A 17,298-nucleotide genomic window follows, 5' to 3' on the forward strand; every position below is an offset into this window, starting at 1 on the left:
CGAGCTCTGACCACGCCAAAGAGCTCCAAAACTCTGGCGCTAGGGGGCCAACCTTTCCGGCTTTCCTGCCTTAGAAAGAATCGCCCGGAACCTTTCTTGCGGAGTCTCAGGCACCTGCCGGGACAACCCAAGGAACACACAGCAATGTGAGTATTAGTGGGCTAGTGATATGCCTGAAATTTCTTGCTCACTTACATGGTCCCGGAGAGAAAAGCTTTACATTTTTGTACTTTTTGGAGTTTCGACTGACTATGACATTTTTTATGCCTCTATAATATTATAATTGATTGATTACAGAAGTGTTTAATCTTTTTTGAAATTAGGGATAAATGTGGACAGCTACGTAAAACGAACAAGGAAGGCGGGGGAGGAAAGCGGAAGCCGCGGGGCCTTCTAAGTCCGAAAGTCTCCGGAGCTTGCGCCAGGCTCTTCGCGGCGCCCCCCACTTAGACGCGGGCTTCTGAGCGGGTGGGGGAGAAGGAACTGTTGCCGGTGCGGAGACCAGGCGGCCAGCGTCTGCAGGGATGAACCTCGAGTTGCTGGGTGAGGAGGGCTTGGCTGCGTCTTAGCAAACCCTTTGGTACTGGGAAGGAGGGAACCTGGGCGGGAGGGACCGCAGGCTGCAGCCTTAGGGACACTCTTCTGAGATGATTCATTGAGTGCTCATGATGTAGAGTTGCAGCCGCAGGAGTAAGACCAGCTTCTGTCCGAGAAGAATGCATTACTTTTCTGAAACAGCTTTCAGATCAGTTGTGGAACCATTGAGACACTTTTTGTCTGAGCTGTGATTTCGAAGATCGCAGGTGCTAAAGTACCAGATCAGATAGGACCAGAGTTTTGGAGATGCAGTCTGAGGAAGAGTGACCTAGGGTAGGTCAATTTGAAGACCTGTCAGGGGATCAGGTACCTAGATAGGATAACTGTTACTGGAAATGTGTTATTTAACCAGATTTTATTTTAAAAAAAGAAAAAAAAAAGCCTTGTAATTCGGCACTAAGTGGTGTAGTTGGCATTTGGAATCCAGTCATCTTGACTACCAGTGTAAGGTCCTTACCGTAGGGAGGTGTAGACACCCCCCCCCCCAAATGTGAACTACACACGCAGTTGTTTTATTCTTCTTCTTTTTTTTTTTTAATCATTGCCTCCTAACCCTTTATCCACATTGGTCTTTTCTTCTGGCCTTTCATGAGTTAATGTTTAGCATGATGATTCTCTTTTAAGAGCTTCTACATAACTTGGCTGCCTTTAGTGGTTTGTTTGTTTGTTTGTTTGTTTGTTTGAGAAGGAATGGAGGACTACAAAGATAATTTTTTTTTTTGGATTTGCTTTTTTTTTCAAGACAGGGTTTCTCTGTATAGTCCTGGCTGTCCTGGAACTCACTCTGTAGACCAGGCTGGCCTCAAACTCAGAAATCCGCCTGCCTCTGCCTCCCAGAGTGCTGGGATTACAGGCGTGCGCCACCACCGCCCGGCTACAAAGATAATTTTTAAAGTGTTCTTTGTCTTCATAGTGGCTTTTTGGAGCGTGCCTGCATGCTTGTGTATTAGTGGCTTTTTGGAGCATGCCTGCATGCTTGTGTATATATACTGACAAAGTATGAAAGTATGTGAAAAGTGTGTCTAAAATAAAAGACACCAATGAGAAAATTTTTAATTTATTCTTTTATGTGTGTGGGTGTTTTGTCTGTATGTATGACTGTGCACCAGTGATGCACATACCCAGTGCCCACAGAAGCCAGGAGAGTCAGATCCCCAGAAACTGGAGTTACAAATGGTTTTGAGCTGACTCCCAGTATGGGTGCTGGGAGACATACCTGGGACCTTTGGAAGTGCAGCCAATGCTCTTAACCACTGAACCATCTTGCAGCCCCTCAGTGAGATAATTTTTCTGTTTTGCCAAAATGTGGATATTGTAATACAGAGATAACCAAGAGTTTAGATTGGTGCTGTTTATTTTGTGGAGACTCACGGATGCCAGGTTGGACAGTTTACTTTTTAAGGAAGATAGGGCAGATCCATCAACAGCTCAGCTGGAGCACTTATTTATAAAGTTTTTTGACAGTCATAATGCGTAGTTGAATGTTGAGACAAGATAAAACCAGGAAGGTATGGAAGGCCACAATGTATGAGTGATATGGAATGTGTGAACTGGGACAGGGAAAGAAAAGACATTGGGGAGGCAGTGTTGGCAGGATTTGAGCGTCGTGGTGATGAACTATAAAATAATGGTGCTTGATTAATAAGATGCAAGGACATTTGAAAGGCAGCTTGGATATGTTGGATGTAGGCTAAGAGCTTGAGAGACAAGTCCTAACTTGTGATCACCATCCGTTTTGGCTTACTGAAATCCTGTGACAAGGTGTGAATAGGTGGAAGGGAAAAAAATTAGAGGGGCAGAAAATTGTCATGGACAATATCTTTGGTTATTTACCTGGAGGGGGAAAGGATGAGCAAATAATTCTAAGTTACCTAACATTTGCAGTGCTTCTATGAGCTAGGCACATTTTCAGGTACTTTCCATATATTTCCCCAAGTATAGCAGCTAGGAGAGGATACAGATTAGCAGTTCCTTCCATAGATACCAGTTGAGTGTCAAGACAGCACTTGAGTCTGAAAACTGAGAAAAGCCTGCTCCATTTCATCTCTGGGCAGCACTTAGAAGTCTAAGGTGAAGGTGATTTTAGGAGGGTGTAAGAGAAGTAGGGACCAAGAGAGATGATCCTTATTTATAAGAGGAAGAGAGAAAAGCTATTATAATAGTCCTTTGAAAGAGTTAGCAGTGTGCATCATGGAGAGAGGTTTGTTTTTTTTTTATTCTTTTTTTTTTTAATGATTCAGAAGGTTCATAGGGGAAGCTTAGGAGTTTTTAGTATTGGCTGATTCAGCAATTGAAAAGAGGCCTGGGTCTCCAAAGAGAAATCTCTTGTAGAAATGACTGAGTTTTAATGTGAGAAAGTTAGTGATTGTATATAAGCAGGAAAAAGGAACAGAGGTGATATGATTGTGGGAATTGTTATACAGTGAAGGCCATCTGTCCAGATAAAGTAAGTGAAGGGTAGGCTAGGTTGTGGGATGTGCCACTCAAGTGGCTCCTAGACAGAATGCCAATTTACTTCTGTGACCCTTTGACCACTTTTTGAGATGTTGCTGTGTAACAGGTGGGTGCACTGGAGACAAAAAATTACTAGAACAGTGCCTTTCACATCCCTGGTTCCACGCCCTTAGGCAAGTGCTGCAACACCAGATAGTTTTCAAACTCATCTTTTCCAATAACTCATAGTAAAAAAAAATAAATTTTATTTTTAAAATTTAATTTCTCACTTCTTTTGTGTGTATGGATTTGACTGTGGAAGTGAGTGTGCTCACATGCAGATCAGAGGACAACTTCGGGCCATCACTGATCTCCTGTCACAGGGGTTCTGGAGCTCTACCTCAGTTTCTTAGACTTGGCAGCGAGCATCCTTAGCCACTGAGCCATCTCATTGGCCCAAGAAATAAACTGTCACAGCCCCTGTGTAGTTAGACTTTGTATATCTGTGTTGTGTGCCTGTATTTGTGTGCATGTGTGTGGGTGTTTGTGCACTCAAGAGGTCAGAGAAAGGAGTGATGTATTGTTCTTTGTCAGTCTTTGCTCTTTTCCTTTGAGGCAGTCTTCTGTCACTTGGAGCTCATGTTTTTCAGGCGGACTGGTAGCCAGCAGGCCCTTTCTATCTCTGCCCCCGTTAGTGCTGGCATTCCTAGCCTGTGCAGGGTGGCGCTGGACTTCTGTGCATGCCAGAATCTGAACTCCAGATTCATGCTTTGTAGCAAGTGCTTTTAACTACTGAGTCATCTCTCCAGCCCTTGAATTTCTTGAAATAATATTTAATCCTTTTGTTCATTATCTTCTGATATTTACTTCTCTAATCTATTTTCTTTTTAAAAGCTTGTTTTCATAGACTTTGATCATTTATTCATTTTCAGTAGATTGAATTGTACTATCTAAAAACAGTAAGATACTACTTTTTGTCCTGGATAAAAAGCACAAACAGGAAAAGAGAAACAAATAATTCTGTATCATACAGAGTAATAATATATCACTAGAGTGTGGGGGAGCCGTATGAAAGCAACTAGTGCTGCTCTGTTGATGGGATTGATGTAAAACTTGAGGAAATTTTATAGAGATACTGAGATGGAGATGCCAAGCCACCAACCAACAAAAAGAGTAGGAGCTTTCTGTGAAGCAAACATTCCTAGGCATGAATGAGTGTGTGGCTGAGTACATACATGAATGAATGAGTACAGGAAATGGAGTGTTCTACAACTGGTATTCAGGGCACTGTTAATTTACGGTCTGCACAGGTGCTGATGGTACAAAGACCAAATCCAAAATGAAAAGTCCTGCACAGGGCCAGGCTGAGCTTGCTTTTAAAGTTATGCTTAAAGAGTTTGTTCATTTTGTTCAGCAAAGGGTTTTGAGTGAGTGAGTGAGTGAGTGAGTGAGTGAGTACTATGGTACATTTGTGGGTGGAGTTAGACCTGAAGTTGTTTGAAAGATTGATCAAGGGAGGCAAGACTAGGCCCAAGACAGTGTAACAGGTGTGGTCATGTTAGACAGGTAGAGTGCTATATGGTATCTAAACACCTACAAATTTAATTTCTCTGAAAGAAATACTGACAGAGCCATCACCTGTTAAAGGCAGCAGAATGGTCTAGATAGACCAGTTCCTATGGTTCCAAGCTGGTATGAAAGGGGGGAATTAGAAAACAAATAGGACTATTGGGAGAAGCTTGTGACAGCCAAATCTTGAAGGAGATGAAGACTTTACTGCATATGACAGGAGTCACCTGCCCTGCTTGCTCCAAGGCCATTTGAAGCAAGGATCCCCCCAGAAGACCTGAGGAGGTGCTTGAAGAAGCGGATGACATTTCACTAAAAGTTAGCTGAACTCAGATTCCAAAAAAGCAGGTACAGAGAGGGCCCATAGTAGAAGTGGAGATACGAAGGTAGCACCCAGTTTTAAGGACTGAGGGAGGAAAGCTAATGCAATTGAAGCCAAGATTGTAAGAGTAAGGGGACAAGAAAAGGTGTCAGTGATTTATAAAACATGGAGAACAAAGAAGTCTTGAGGACTGGAAGGAACAAGAGTTATTCATTCAGTACGCTGATAAATAAATAACTCCTGTGTGCCCACTGAATTTTATAGGGAAAGGCTAACTAGATGGTGAAATTCTTTTTCTTTGGTTCTGTGGAAAAAAAAAAAAATTGCTAGTTTTGGAACTAGCAGAATAAAATGAATAGTGATTGTTTCCAGAAAAGTTCTCTTTAGAGAAAGACTCTAGGTAGGTTTCTTAGCTTACATTGCTAATTGTTGTTCAATTTCGTGGCCCTCCAAAAAGCGTGTGAATGATAACACTATTGAGGAGTTGAGGAAAGTGAAACATTTGCTGTGCTGAAGAGATAGGTACACTTTTGTTTTTTTAAAGATTTATTTTATATATGTGAGTATACTGTAGCTGTTTCCAGACAAACCAGAAGAGGGCATCAGATCCCTTTACAGCTGGTTGTGAGCCACCATGTGGTTGCTGGGAATTGAACTCAGGACCTTTGGAAGAGCAGTCAGTGCTCTTATCCACTGAGCCATCTCTCCAGCCCTGATGGATACACTTAGACTTTCAGGAAAAAGCAGGTGTGGTTTGTAAATCAGAGTAGTTAGTGACCTCCTTGGCAGATCTAGGCAAGATTCTAAGAGTTACGTTTTAGGCACAGGCATTGTTTCTGGGTCAAGTTAGGGTCTTTCCTTTTTTTAAATTTTTTTTTTTAAACTTTAGGACTTACCCTTCGTGCCTAGCTTTCATCTATAAAAAGGAGGTGTGGCAATGCCTATTTAGTAGTAAGTTGAGCGGATTGACTGAAGTAGATGTAGAATTTGTAGCAGCCCACTCGGGCTTGAACCCCACATACAACTCAGGCCACCCTCAACTCAGTACTGTCTCTGCCTCCCCAGTGCTGAGATCATGTAAGGATGTTTGTAACAATGCCTATGATTTTAAAAATTCTGTTTTGTGATTGAACGTTTTATGTGTAAATGGTGCGTGTTCCGGTTTGTGTGTGTTCATATGCACATTTGCTGTTTGCTGTGTGTGTAGAGACCATAGGTTGACACTGGGTGTCTTCCTCTTCCTTTTTTGACATGGGGTCTGCCACTGAACCTGGAGGTCTCTGATTGGCTAGAGTGTCTAGCTAGTGGCAGGCATCTGCCAGTCCTGTTCCCCAGTATACACACCAGGCCTTTTACCCTTTACATGGATTTGAGGCTCTGAACTCCAATCTCTAGCCAAATGGTTTTAGTGGGGGTTGGGGGGGGAGGGGGTTGGAGAGATGGCTCAGCAGTTAGGAGCACTGGCTGCTCTTTCCGAGGTCCTGAGTTCAACCCCCATCAACCACATGGTGGCTCACAACCATCTGTAATGGGATCCAGTGCCCTCTTCTGGTGTGCCTGAAGACAGCTACAGAGTGCTCACAAACATTAAATAAATAAGTAAATAAAGAAATCTTAAAAAAAAAAATGCATGTGTCACATAGCCGTGCCTAGCTGGGGCTGGAGAGTGGCTCGGTGGCTACAGTGCGTGCAGGGTAGCACTGAGCACCACCTGGAAAGGAAAACACTGAAGACACTGAAAGTGACTCAGTTCTTTCATTTACTACACAGCTGGTGTTTCTTTCCCAAGTAATAGACTATATTCACATGGTTGAGAAGTAAGTAAACAAAAATGCATACTCACTTAAACAGAAAAAACACAAGTCAGGGCCAGTAAGAAGGCTCAGCAGGGAGAGGGGCCGAGGGTCAAGCCTGTAGCCCTGAGTTCCATTGCCCAGGACACATAAAGTAGGAGAAAACCAACTCCCACAAGTTGTTCTTTGACCTCCACATGCACCCATCCCCTTCTTCCATAATTGTGTGTCTTAGAAGGGACTGACTGGGGGTTTTTGTCAAGTAGAAATATAACAAGAAAATAGGATAGACTTTGAAGACAGTTGGTGATTCTGCATTCTAGTGTCTGAGTGTTCTGAACTCACAGTTTTATAGTTCTGATGCTTGAGATCTAGAGCCTATGGCTGCAAAGCTTAGGGCCAGAGGTTTGTTGTTCAGGTTCGTCAGCAGATGCTGACGTAGACTCATCTTCTCAGCACATCGGCTCCTGTTATTATATTACAGCCTCAGAAACACGTTACTGTATGTTTAGGAAATGACAGAAGTGAAAAGGCAAATGCATCTGCCTATGGTGATTACTAGGGTGACCTCATGGAGCCCCTAAGCACGTGTCCACCCCATCCCCACCCCCACCCCCACTGGACCGATGATGATGATGATGACGATGACGATGATGATGATGATGATGTTGATGTTGTTGTTGTTGTGTGGGGCCCTTGGATGTGGCTTATGTTTTCATCTCCTCTCTTTCTTTGCCTTGTTGCAGAGTCCTTTGGGCAGAACTATCCAGAGGTGAGTTTAGTTTTCTTGTAATATCTGGGAAATGGTGACTACCTTTAATTTGTTTGGTGACAAATAATTATATCTCTCTCACACACACATATCGCTATGGTAAAAAATGGACTGTTTAACTTTGAGGTAATGTATAAGTTAGTTTGGAAATCTCACAGTAATTTTTTAAATCTTAAGATTCACTTTTCTTTAAATAAAAGGAAAAAATATATACAACTTAAAACTGAAGGACTTTTTAAACAAACAGTACCATTATCTGTACAGAAACGTTTTTGTGAATGCTCTGTGTATTCCTATGTTCCGATGACCATGTATAATGCACAGTTGGAACAGGCCCTGGGCTTCATTCTGCTCAGTGTTGTTTTTTAAGGCTTGACACGGATATGAAATAATATAATGTTCTCAATGTCAGATACATAGGCTATTTCATAGCTTTTACAGTTTCCTGTAATCAAAGAACTCTTCTAGTAACTTCTGTAACACTCTGCCCATAGACTGCAAATATGGAGGTCCATTATACCCATTTGAGTAAGAGATTGATCACAACTGTTTCAAAAGTTTTTTGGCTCACTTTTATAATTATTTGTTCATTTTAGCCCATTTAAAAGGTGCGTGAACACTTAGAGAGATCATTTCTATGTGCATTGCTCTGTATGACTGAGAACCCGTGTTTATGTTTCTGTATTTGTCTTGTAGGAAGCTGATGGGACTTTGGATTGCATCAGCATGGCCCTGACTTGCACCTTTAACAGGTGGGGCACACTGCTTGCCGTTGGCTGTAACGATGGCCGAATTGTTATTTGGGATTTCTTGACAAGAGGCATTGCTAAAATAATTAGTGCACACATCCATCCAGTCTGTTCTTTGTGGTAAGGAATTTTGATTTGATTTACTTTATTTATTTTTTTATTTTTATTTTTTTGTGGTATTGGAGATTGAGCCCAGGATCATAATACATTCTGGGCAAACATTTTACTAATGAGTTATATAAATACCTTCAGCCCTATGCTTCTTTTCTTTTTTCTTTTTTATGTGCATGTGTATAGATATGTTGGCATGTGTGTGGCCTCGTGTGTGAGTTTGTGTGTGTGTGTGTGTGTGTGTGTGTGTGTGTGTGTACCTATGTGCTTGGGGCCCCAGTGTTAATTGCAGATGTTGTAGATAGAACTGGTAAGAAAGGTAACCCAGTTTTTCTGTGTACAGGCTTGAACTTAGACCCTCGGAGTTAAACCCTTAGGTTATTTCTACCATCATTTGTCCCCAGAGTCTAGAATTTAGGAATAAATGCCTCATCTCTGATACAAGTGATTATCATCAATATTTCTGAACCCTCCTTTTAAGCCAGGCATTAGCTTAAGAACTTTATATATACTAACTGATTCTCTCCATAGTCCTCTATAAGTAAAGACTTTATCCTTCCTGTCATAGATGAGGAATTGAAGCCCAGAAAAGCCACATACTTCTCTGAAACCACACAGCTAGAAGGTAGTAATATCTAGGTTTGAGCAGAAGTCTGATTTGCAAGCTTCTGATTTTCTTGCGTTGCCTGCTAAGTTCTCCAGTAACAAGCATTTTTCATCTCACAGTTTGGCTAATATTCATTTGGGTTTCCTTTATGTTTCCTTTATATTTCCTTTCTCTGATTCCTGCCTTCCTGTGGGGTACTTGAACAAATTTAGGGTTTTGTGTTGATTGACTTAGTGTTTCTTTGTGTACCTTCTAGTAGTTACTAGATACAATGTTACATACATGATTTACCACAATACCCACAATACCCCAGGGTTGACTGGGCAACAGTTCAGATGAAGTACTGTGTGGTTACCTTTCCTTCTGTTCCTTTCTTGTCTAAAATGTAGTTTACACATTTCCTCTGCATACACACTGTAATTGGCACAAAACAAAGCAAACATATAGTGGTTTTTATCTTTTTCTTTCTGTTTAGAGACTGTGGTTTAGCCTTTTTTTTTTTTTTTTTTTTTTTGTCTCTGTACATAGCCCTGTTTGTCCTGGAACTAATGTAGACTGGTTATTCAACTCATAGAGATCCTCCTGTCTCTCAGCCTCAGGAGTACTGGGATTAAAGACATTTGCCACAATGCCTGACTCTTGATCTCTGTAGTTTTGTATGAGAAATTGTCTTTATGTCACAGTTTTATCCTATTACCACTTTTTTTTTAAATTTTGTTTTGTTTTTGTTTTTCCAGACACAGTTTTCTCTGTAGCCCTGTCTGTCTTGAAACTTACTCTGTAGACCAGGCTGCCCTCAAACTCAGAGATCCACCTGCCTCTGCCTTCTGCGTGCTGGGATCAAAGGCATGCACCACCACTGCCCAGTCCTAGTGCCACTTTTAAGATTTAAGATCGAGAACATTTCTGCATTCAACATAATTTGTGTTTTGGAATTTTTAATTTTTAGTTTATTAAATTTTTGACATTATAGTTATATCATTTACCACTTCCCATTCTTCCTTCCAAACCCTTGCATATATCCCTCTCCCTTGCTTTCTTTAAAATTCTAACCTCTTTTTTTAAGAAATAATTGTACATGTGTGCATGTACATATGTGTATACACATATGTGTGTATATATTCCTCAATATGTAATACCACTTGCTCAGACCATGTAATGTTACTTGAATGTTTATGTTCTCAGAGCTGACCACTTGGTATGTGATAAGCATTTGTTGTACTCTTTCCTGAGGAAGAATTTTGTTCCCTGTAGTTCACTGTCTATGGTTGAAGCCTGTGCGCTTTTCCCCCATCCACATTCCCCCCATCAGCATTCCTGTTGTCTTTATTCAGCCATGTTGGGCAGTTATGTAGCTTCTGACAGTCCTAGGAGACACCGTCTTACAGGAAACTCCCTGTTCCTCTGGCTCTTAAAATGCTTCTACCCCGTTTTCCACAATGCGCCCAAAGCCTTGGGTGCAGGAGTTAGGTTGTAGATGGATCAGTTAGGCCTGGGCTCCACAACTCTGCATTTTGATTGGCTGCAGTTTTCTGTCATAGTCTCCATATGTTGCAAAGAGAAGTTTCCTTGATGCCAATTGAATACTACATTTATCTGTGGGTATAAAGATAAATCCTTAGAAAGTAGGTGGGAGTTAGGTTGGTTTAGTAAAGAGGCAATTGTATGTTCTCATCCAAGATCTGTGACTTCTCTATTTCTGGGTAATTGGCTAGGTTTCCAGAACGAGGCATGATTCCCTTCTTGTTGAGCAAGCTGTAGTCCAATTAGAGAGCTATTGGTTTCTGCCAAGGTATGCACGCCACTTTAGGCTTATCAGCCATGCTGGCTGTTACTGTGTTCGTGGGTGCCATAGCTGGGTGGGACAATTGGCTATTGGCTAATTCCCTCCTTTGGAAGCTTGCATGGTGCTTTCTGGTATTGTGGAAGCCGATCCTAAGTGAGGAGGTTTTCAAATCAGTTCTAATGGGCGGACCTCTGTGCCTTCCACCTGAAGTGCATGGCTTTTTTACCAGTAGGGATTTCCTTCCATCTCTGGGGGTAACCAAGGACAATAGCAATGGCCTATAATGTCTTGGGTGTCTTTTGGGCAGCCCTGAGCAGTAGCTCAGAAAGGGTTTCTCATGACTGCTGGTGATGTGTGCTCACTGGCTTTAAACTTGTCATGATGCCCTTGAGCTTTTCATCCAATCCTCTGTCTCCAGAGTGCTGAGTTTGCTAGTGTGTGTCCCTGTTCTTAGTTTATACAGTACTAGGAATGGAACCTAGGGTCTCTTGTGTGCTAAGCAGTGGCTCTACCAACTAAGCTGTGTCCTCACCTCCTAGAATGGTTTCCTTGACTTGTATGATTTCAGTCACCTGTTTTAGTCGGTAGGTTTTATATGTTTTGTTATATTTGGAGAAATTTAGCTGTTACTTCCTCAAATACCTTAAAGGTACAATCTATTTTTTGTAGGACTCTGACACAGATATCAGATTATTTCTTGTCGCTCGGATCCCTGAGACTGTGTCCCCTGCCCCCACTCACTTAAATGTTTTTAATCTCTTATCCACATTGAATAATTTTTATTCTTTCAGTTTACTCTTTCTTTCTTATCATTTTCCGGCTCCATTGACTGCTGGATTCTTCTATTGAACTTTTACACTGAGTTATTATATTTTCAGTTCCAGGGTACCCTTAAGTGTCTTCCCTACACCTTTGCAGAAGCTGCTGGGAGGAGACGCTCCGTGGGTCCTGCTGTCATCCTAGTTGAGAAGGACAAGAAGGCCTGGTCTTTCCTTTCATTTGGCCTCCATAGGCACTGTGGTAATGAGCGCTTTCTAAGGAAGCCATTTCCACTCAGTTGTCTGTGGCAGCAGTTGATGAAGCAACTGTGGTGAGGCATGGGCGCCTTGTTAGAGCTAGGTCAGGTAGACAGCTAGCTGTCCGTTGGTGCTGGTGAGGACAGAGTGGATGCAGGGTTTTCTGTGGGGTTTGACTGGAATGGAGGATTATTTTTTTAACATTCACATAGATTCTCTCTCTCCCTTCCCCCTTGACTGTCCTTTCCTGATCCCTCACCTTGGGAGAGTAAGGTTTTCTTGGGAGGGGAAAAGAGGAGGATTATGTGTAATCATTGGCATTACCTAGGTGTTAGCTTCTTCACCCAGTCCAGGATATGTGAGGCCAACAGAAACTTCAGGAACCTAAGTCTACCTTTTCCCTCCCCCCCACCCCCTTTAAAAAAAAAAATTTATATACATCCAAAAGGCTGTCTCCTCTCCCAGTACCCCTCACAGAGTACCTCCCTCCACCCCCTCCCCTTCTCTAAGAGGGTGTACTCCCTACTCCACAGTATCCCCCAACCCTGGCACATCAAGTCTCTGCAGGATTAGGCACATCCTCTCTCACTGAGGCCAGACAAGGCAGCCCTGTTGGAGAACAGGATACCAAAGTGAGGCTCAGCTTTAGGGAGAGCCTCTGCTCTAGTTGTTGAGGCCACATGAAGGATCAGCCCACCTTTCAGTCTTTAACCAGATGTCTAGTATGCTTAGCCACATTTAAGAAATGATTATTTGTTTCTTAATTTCTATTGTTTTTGCCTTTAAGACAGTCTCACTCTGTAGCCCAGGCTATCCTGGGACGTTGATTCCTCCTTCCCCACCTCCTGAGTACTGGGATAGAAGTCTAGCTGTCCAGGCCTTGCTGACAACGAGAATATATATTTCTTTTTGTGTCTTGTTGATGCTGTGATGGAATGACTCCTGGAAATTTAGATGCTCTTCATCTCTGAAGTTTCCCTCAAGCCCTTTCTGTGTTTCCTGGTCTTAAAAGTCAACTGATTTGGGGACTTTGCCAAGATGTTCATCTGTTATTTCACGGTGCTAACTGTAGTATTATTTTGAAGTAGTAACATTACTGTATGTAAAGATAGTAAGTACGAGAGCCAGGCATGATGGTGCATACTTGGAACCCCAGCACTTGGGAAATAAAGGCAGGAGAATCCTGAGTTCAAGGTCAGTCTGGGTATATACTGAGAGGAAAGGGACAAAAATAAAGAAGAAAGTCATGGAAATATTTATTGACTAGTTGAAAAAGTTTGTTATAGATTCGATTGTATTTTTAAAAATGCTGACCGGTGCACTTAGGTCAAGATCTTATCCGTAATAATGGTATGAATACTTTACCTTATACCACGTGCTAAATCTTCCTCTGTTTTTTCCCCTAGTTGGAGCCGAGATGGTCATAAGCTCGTGAGTGCTTCTACAGATAACATAGTGTCACAGTGGGATGTTCTTTCAGGAGATTGCGACCAGAGGTTTCGATTCCCTTCACCCATCTTAAAAGTCCAATATCATCCTCGAGATCAGTATGTTTAAGATATTCCTTTCCTAGGGCGGGGTCTCGTTTTTTGAGTGGATTAGCTCTGGGCTATCATATCTTCAGATTAAGGTTTTAAGAGGCAAACACAACACCTTTTCAAGCTTATATAAAATCATCTTCTGTGTAGGTTGGTTCTACTGAACTTATTGTAAGGAGATTGTAACTGATCATTAGTAAGACTTTGGAAATGACCAAAAGCGGGAATAATGTGAGAAGGGCCCTGGCCCTTTCGTTCTTTAGACTCCTTTAGAATGAAGAAACAGTTTCATATTAAGACTACATTTCAGGAAAAGTTGCCCAGTATTCTGTTATGCAGACTCAGCTTTCATTTCTCAGAGTTCTCCCATAATGTACTCTGAGAATGACACTCATCATATGTGCCCCAGGCCTGGCCTGTATTTGATACATATACACACACACATCTGACAGTTAAAATCTGGGGTTTGTCTTTATTAAGTATCTTATTGGTTTGCCAAATATTTGCAATGACCATCCTTCATTTGTCAAGTAGGCTTTCATACTTTGAGTCTGTTATTAGATGTGTAGGTTGTATGTGTTTTCACCATTTCAGGAAAGTGGTCAGGGATTAGGGAGGAAGGACAGGGACTCAATCTGCTGATACCAAAGCAAAAGCCAATATGTGTTCATATTTTTAAACAGGAACAAGGTTCTCGTGTGTCCCATGAAATCTGCTCCTGTCATGTTGACCCTTTCAGATTCCAAACATGTTGTTCTGCCGGTAGACGATGACTCCGATTTGAACGTGGTGGCATCTTTTGATAGGCGAGGGGAATATATTTATACAGGAAATGCCAAAGGCAAGGTAAGCTCTGAGGTTAGTGAGGGAGGCTGGGTGTCTGCCTTGGCTCTTATTGACTCTTTCTGCTTGATGTGTCTGTTATCCCTGGGACAGTCTCTCACCTGAAATGTAGCTAAGGTTTCTTTCGTGCCTTGATAATCATTCTGTACTTTGAATTAGAGTAGACAGATTATTTGATTTAGATAGGGATGGAGACAGTGTGGTGGCTTATTTTATAGTTCTTCCAGCCCTTGGGGAATACAGACAGGAGGATTGCTTCAAGTTTGAGGATCATCTAAACTAAATAGTAAGGTGTAGGATAGTTTGGGACTACATAGCAAGACTTACCTCAAGAAACTAAGAGAGAAATGCAGCTTAGTTGTAAAGTGCTTGTTGTGTGCACATGAGTCTATAAGTTTAATTCCCAGCACAGAAAAAATCAAAAAGGAAAGGACAGAAGGTTCTTAACTATTTAGTAGTAGTGAAGAGAATACTTCAGAGTTACCATCTAGAACACACTGATAAGCATATCTTAATATCTAGTTCTCTAAAACCGGATGGAGGCAGTGTGTACCTTTAATCCCAGAACTCTGGAAGCAGAGTTATATCTCTGTGAATTCCAGGGCAGCCAGGGCTACACATAGAAATCCTTTCTTAAAAAAAGAAAAGAAACAAAATAAACATGCATATATGTGCAGATTCACAAAGAGAAACATGGTATAAATTCAAGCCATTTTAACCTCTATATAGTACTGAGACTATCATCTTTTTTCTTTTTCCTTCAACTTGTACTTTGGGATGTTTGGAAGTGTAGTCTTGGGGGTGGGGCAGTACATTGTAGATGTTTCTTCTGGTAGCTTTTTAAAGATTGTCATTATATGTGTGTGTGTGTGTGTGTGTGTGTGTGTGTGTGTGTGTATCATATATATACATACAGCTGTAGAGTACTTGCCTGCAGGAGTAAGGTCCTGGGTTCTATCCTCAGTATAAAAATAGTGCATAAAGAAGATACACCCAAACCTTGTCCTTGTAATAAGCATTTTAAAATGTTAAGCTCAGCAGTGCTCACACCCTCCAGCCTCACCTCTGTCCTCTGCAGACCCTGGCAGAGTCATTCTGTGTCCCATTCCTGACTTTGAGCACTGTAAGCACTTTATAGAATGGGGTAATACTATAGTTCCCCATTTGCAGCTGTCATATCTCATACAGCGCAGAGTCCTCAAGGTGACTATTGTACTGTGTGTCAGAGTTCAGGCCTGTCGTATTTGTGTGCCGCAGTTTTCCTATTTGTCAGTTACTGGTCTGTTTCCACTTGTTGGCTCTTGTGAATAATGTCAAACATGTGCTTAGAGTAGATAGTTAAGACTGTAGTTTATTGAAAGACGTAGAAGGTAGTATCAGTTAATAAAATTTAATATATAGGAATATAGAGATATTTCAACTGTTAGTAGGTCTCTTCACAGTTTAAAAACAAGTCAAATCTAATTACTACCAGTCAACAGAATATTTACTTTTTATTTTTGTTCTGTAAACTTCAGATCTTGGTCCTAAAAACAGACTCTCAGGATCTTGTTGCTTCCTTCAGAGTAACAACTGGAACAAGCAATACTACAGCCATTAAGTCAATTGAGTTTGCCCGGAAAGGGAGGTGAGTGAGGCCTTGTCCTCTTTGTGCGGATGGAGTTTTTGTAACAGAATCTCACTACGTAGCTCAGGCTGGCCTAAGTCTTGTGGTTCTTCTACCTCAGCTTTCTGAGTGCAGAGTTAATGGCACTGACAGGTCCAGTGAGGCCTTAGATTTGCTTTAGTTTTTTTTTTTTTTTTAATGAATGGAATGCAAATAATAATTATCTATTTTAATAGTTATTCTTTTCATAATAATAATTATTACAGTGTATGTAGTTTATAAATATTATTAAAGTTGTTAGAATTGCTCACTGTCTGGTTTTTAGGACATTCCTAAAATGTCCCTCACTGACCAGTGGTCACATTTTTGTTGTTGGAAGGTTACCAGGCAGTTCCTTTACAGAAAGATGCTTAAGTATTGTTGCTTATAATCCAAGTGCCTAGTGCATAGACCTGAGTAAAGATTTTAAATATTTCACTTATTTTTAGCAGTGCTAGAGACAAAACCCCAGGGTCTCCTTCATGCTGGACAAGTGCTCTAAAACTGAGGGGCACCCTCAGTCCCAAATAAATAAACATCATTTTAAAAAATACAAAATTAGCTTATTGATTCATTAATAGTCATACTGTGTTTGAAACAGACCAGATAAATGAAGTATTTAATTATTGACTATTACATAGGATGTAGATTGAGCAGGCTGGTTCAGAGGTCTTAGATCTTAGGTCAGTGCAGACAGTGCTAACATGAGGTTTAAGGATACTCAGGATAAAGCACTGTATTTTTACTTTACTGGTTTGGAGTGACAAAAAGAAATACATGGCACTTGAACATGCTTGGTTTCTCTCTGTTTACTGGTTTAAGAAATAGCAATAGGAGATGTTAACAGGGACAGGTTTCTGACTTGTCTAAAACCCCTCTCCTGTCTGTAGTTGCTTCCTGATTAACACAGCAGATCGAATAATCAGAGTTTATGATGGCAGAGAGATTTTAACGTGTGGAAGGGATGGGGAGCCTGAGCCCATGCAGAAGCTGCAGGACTTGGTGAACAGGTAGGTATTGTTGCCAGAAGAACATGGGCTGACCTTCCCTGGGCTCCTGTTCCAGTTTCTCTTTGGGATGTTCTTTGTCTTAGGACTCCATGGAAAAAATGTTGCTTCTCTGGGGATGGGGAGTACATAGTGGCGGGCTCCGCGAGGCAGCATGCGCTGTATATCTGGGAGAAGAGCATCGGCAACCTGGTGAAGATCCTGCACGGGACCCGGGGGGAGCTCCTGCTGGACGTGGCTGTAAGTAGAGCGGGGCGTGGCTTTCATGGACACTCTCTAATGACTGGCATCTGTTCTGACAACAGTTCTTCTCTCTCTCAAATTACAATGTAGTGGCATCCAGTCCGACCCATCATAGCTTCTATTTCTAGTGGAGTGGTGTCCATTTGGGCCCAAAATCAAGTAGTAAGTATTTTTCTGGTTGATTTGCTTTGAAATTAGGTATTTCTTTTATCAGAAAACTGCTATACAGAGCAAGCTAAATACTACTTTAATTACTTTGTTTTGCAT

At 41.5% G+C, this 17,298-nt stretch overlaps 1 protein-coding gene across 3 annotated transcripts in view; it reads left to right on the top strand.

The window, feature by feature from the left end:
- The first annotated feature begins 371 nt into the window (after nt 1-371).
- Nucleotides 372-17,298, top strand: part of Rbbp5 (RB binding protein 5, histone lysine methyltransferase complex subunit) — a 28,462-nt gene continuing 11,535 nt past the window's right edge. For 2 of the 3 annotated variants that reach the window (XM_052200241.1, XM_052200242.1), the window contains exons 1-9: nt 372-543; nt 7,461-7,486; nt 8,183-8,355; nt 13,162-13,302; nt 13,977-14,139; nt 15,654-15,763; nt 16,672-16,791; nt 16,875-17,028; nt 17,122-17,193. In XM_052200241.1, the coding sequence (XP_052056201.1) occupies nt 525-543; nt 7,461-7,486; nt 8,183-8,355; nt 13,162-13,302; nt 13,977-14,139; nt 15,654-15,763; nt 16,672-16,791; nt 16,875-17,028; nt 17,122-17,193 (978 nt within the window). In that variant the 5' untranslated portion in view covers nt 372-524. The remainder of the gene's footprint in view (nt 544-7,460; nt 7,487-8,182; nt 8,356-13,161; nt 13,303-13,976; nt 14,140-15,653; nt 15,764-16,671; nt 16,792-16,874; nt 17,029-17,121; nt 17,194-17,298) is intronic. The other variant, XM_052200243.1, reaches the window with a different exon arrangement.

Source organism: Apodemus sylvaticus, chromosome 12 (assembly GCF_947179515.1).
Source record: "Apodemus sylvaticus chromosome 12, mApoSyl1.1, whole genome shotgun sequence".
Lineage (NCBI taxonomy): Eukaryota > Metazoa > Chordata > Mammalia > Rodentia > Muridae > Apodemus > Apodemus sylvaticus.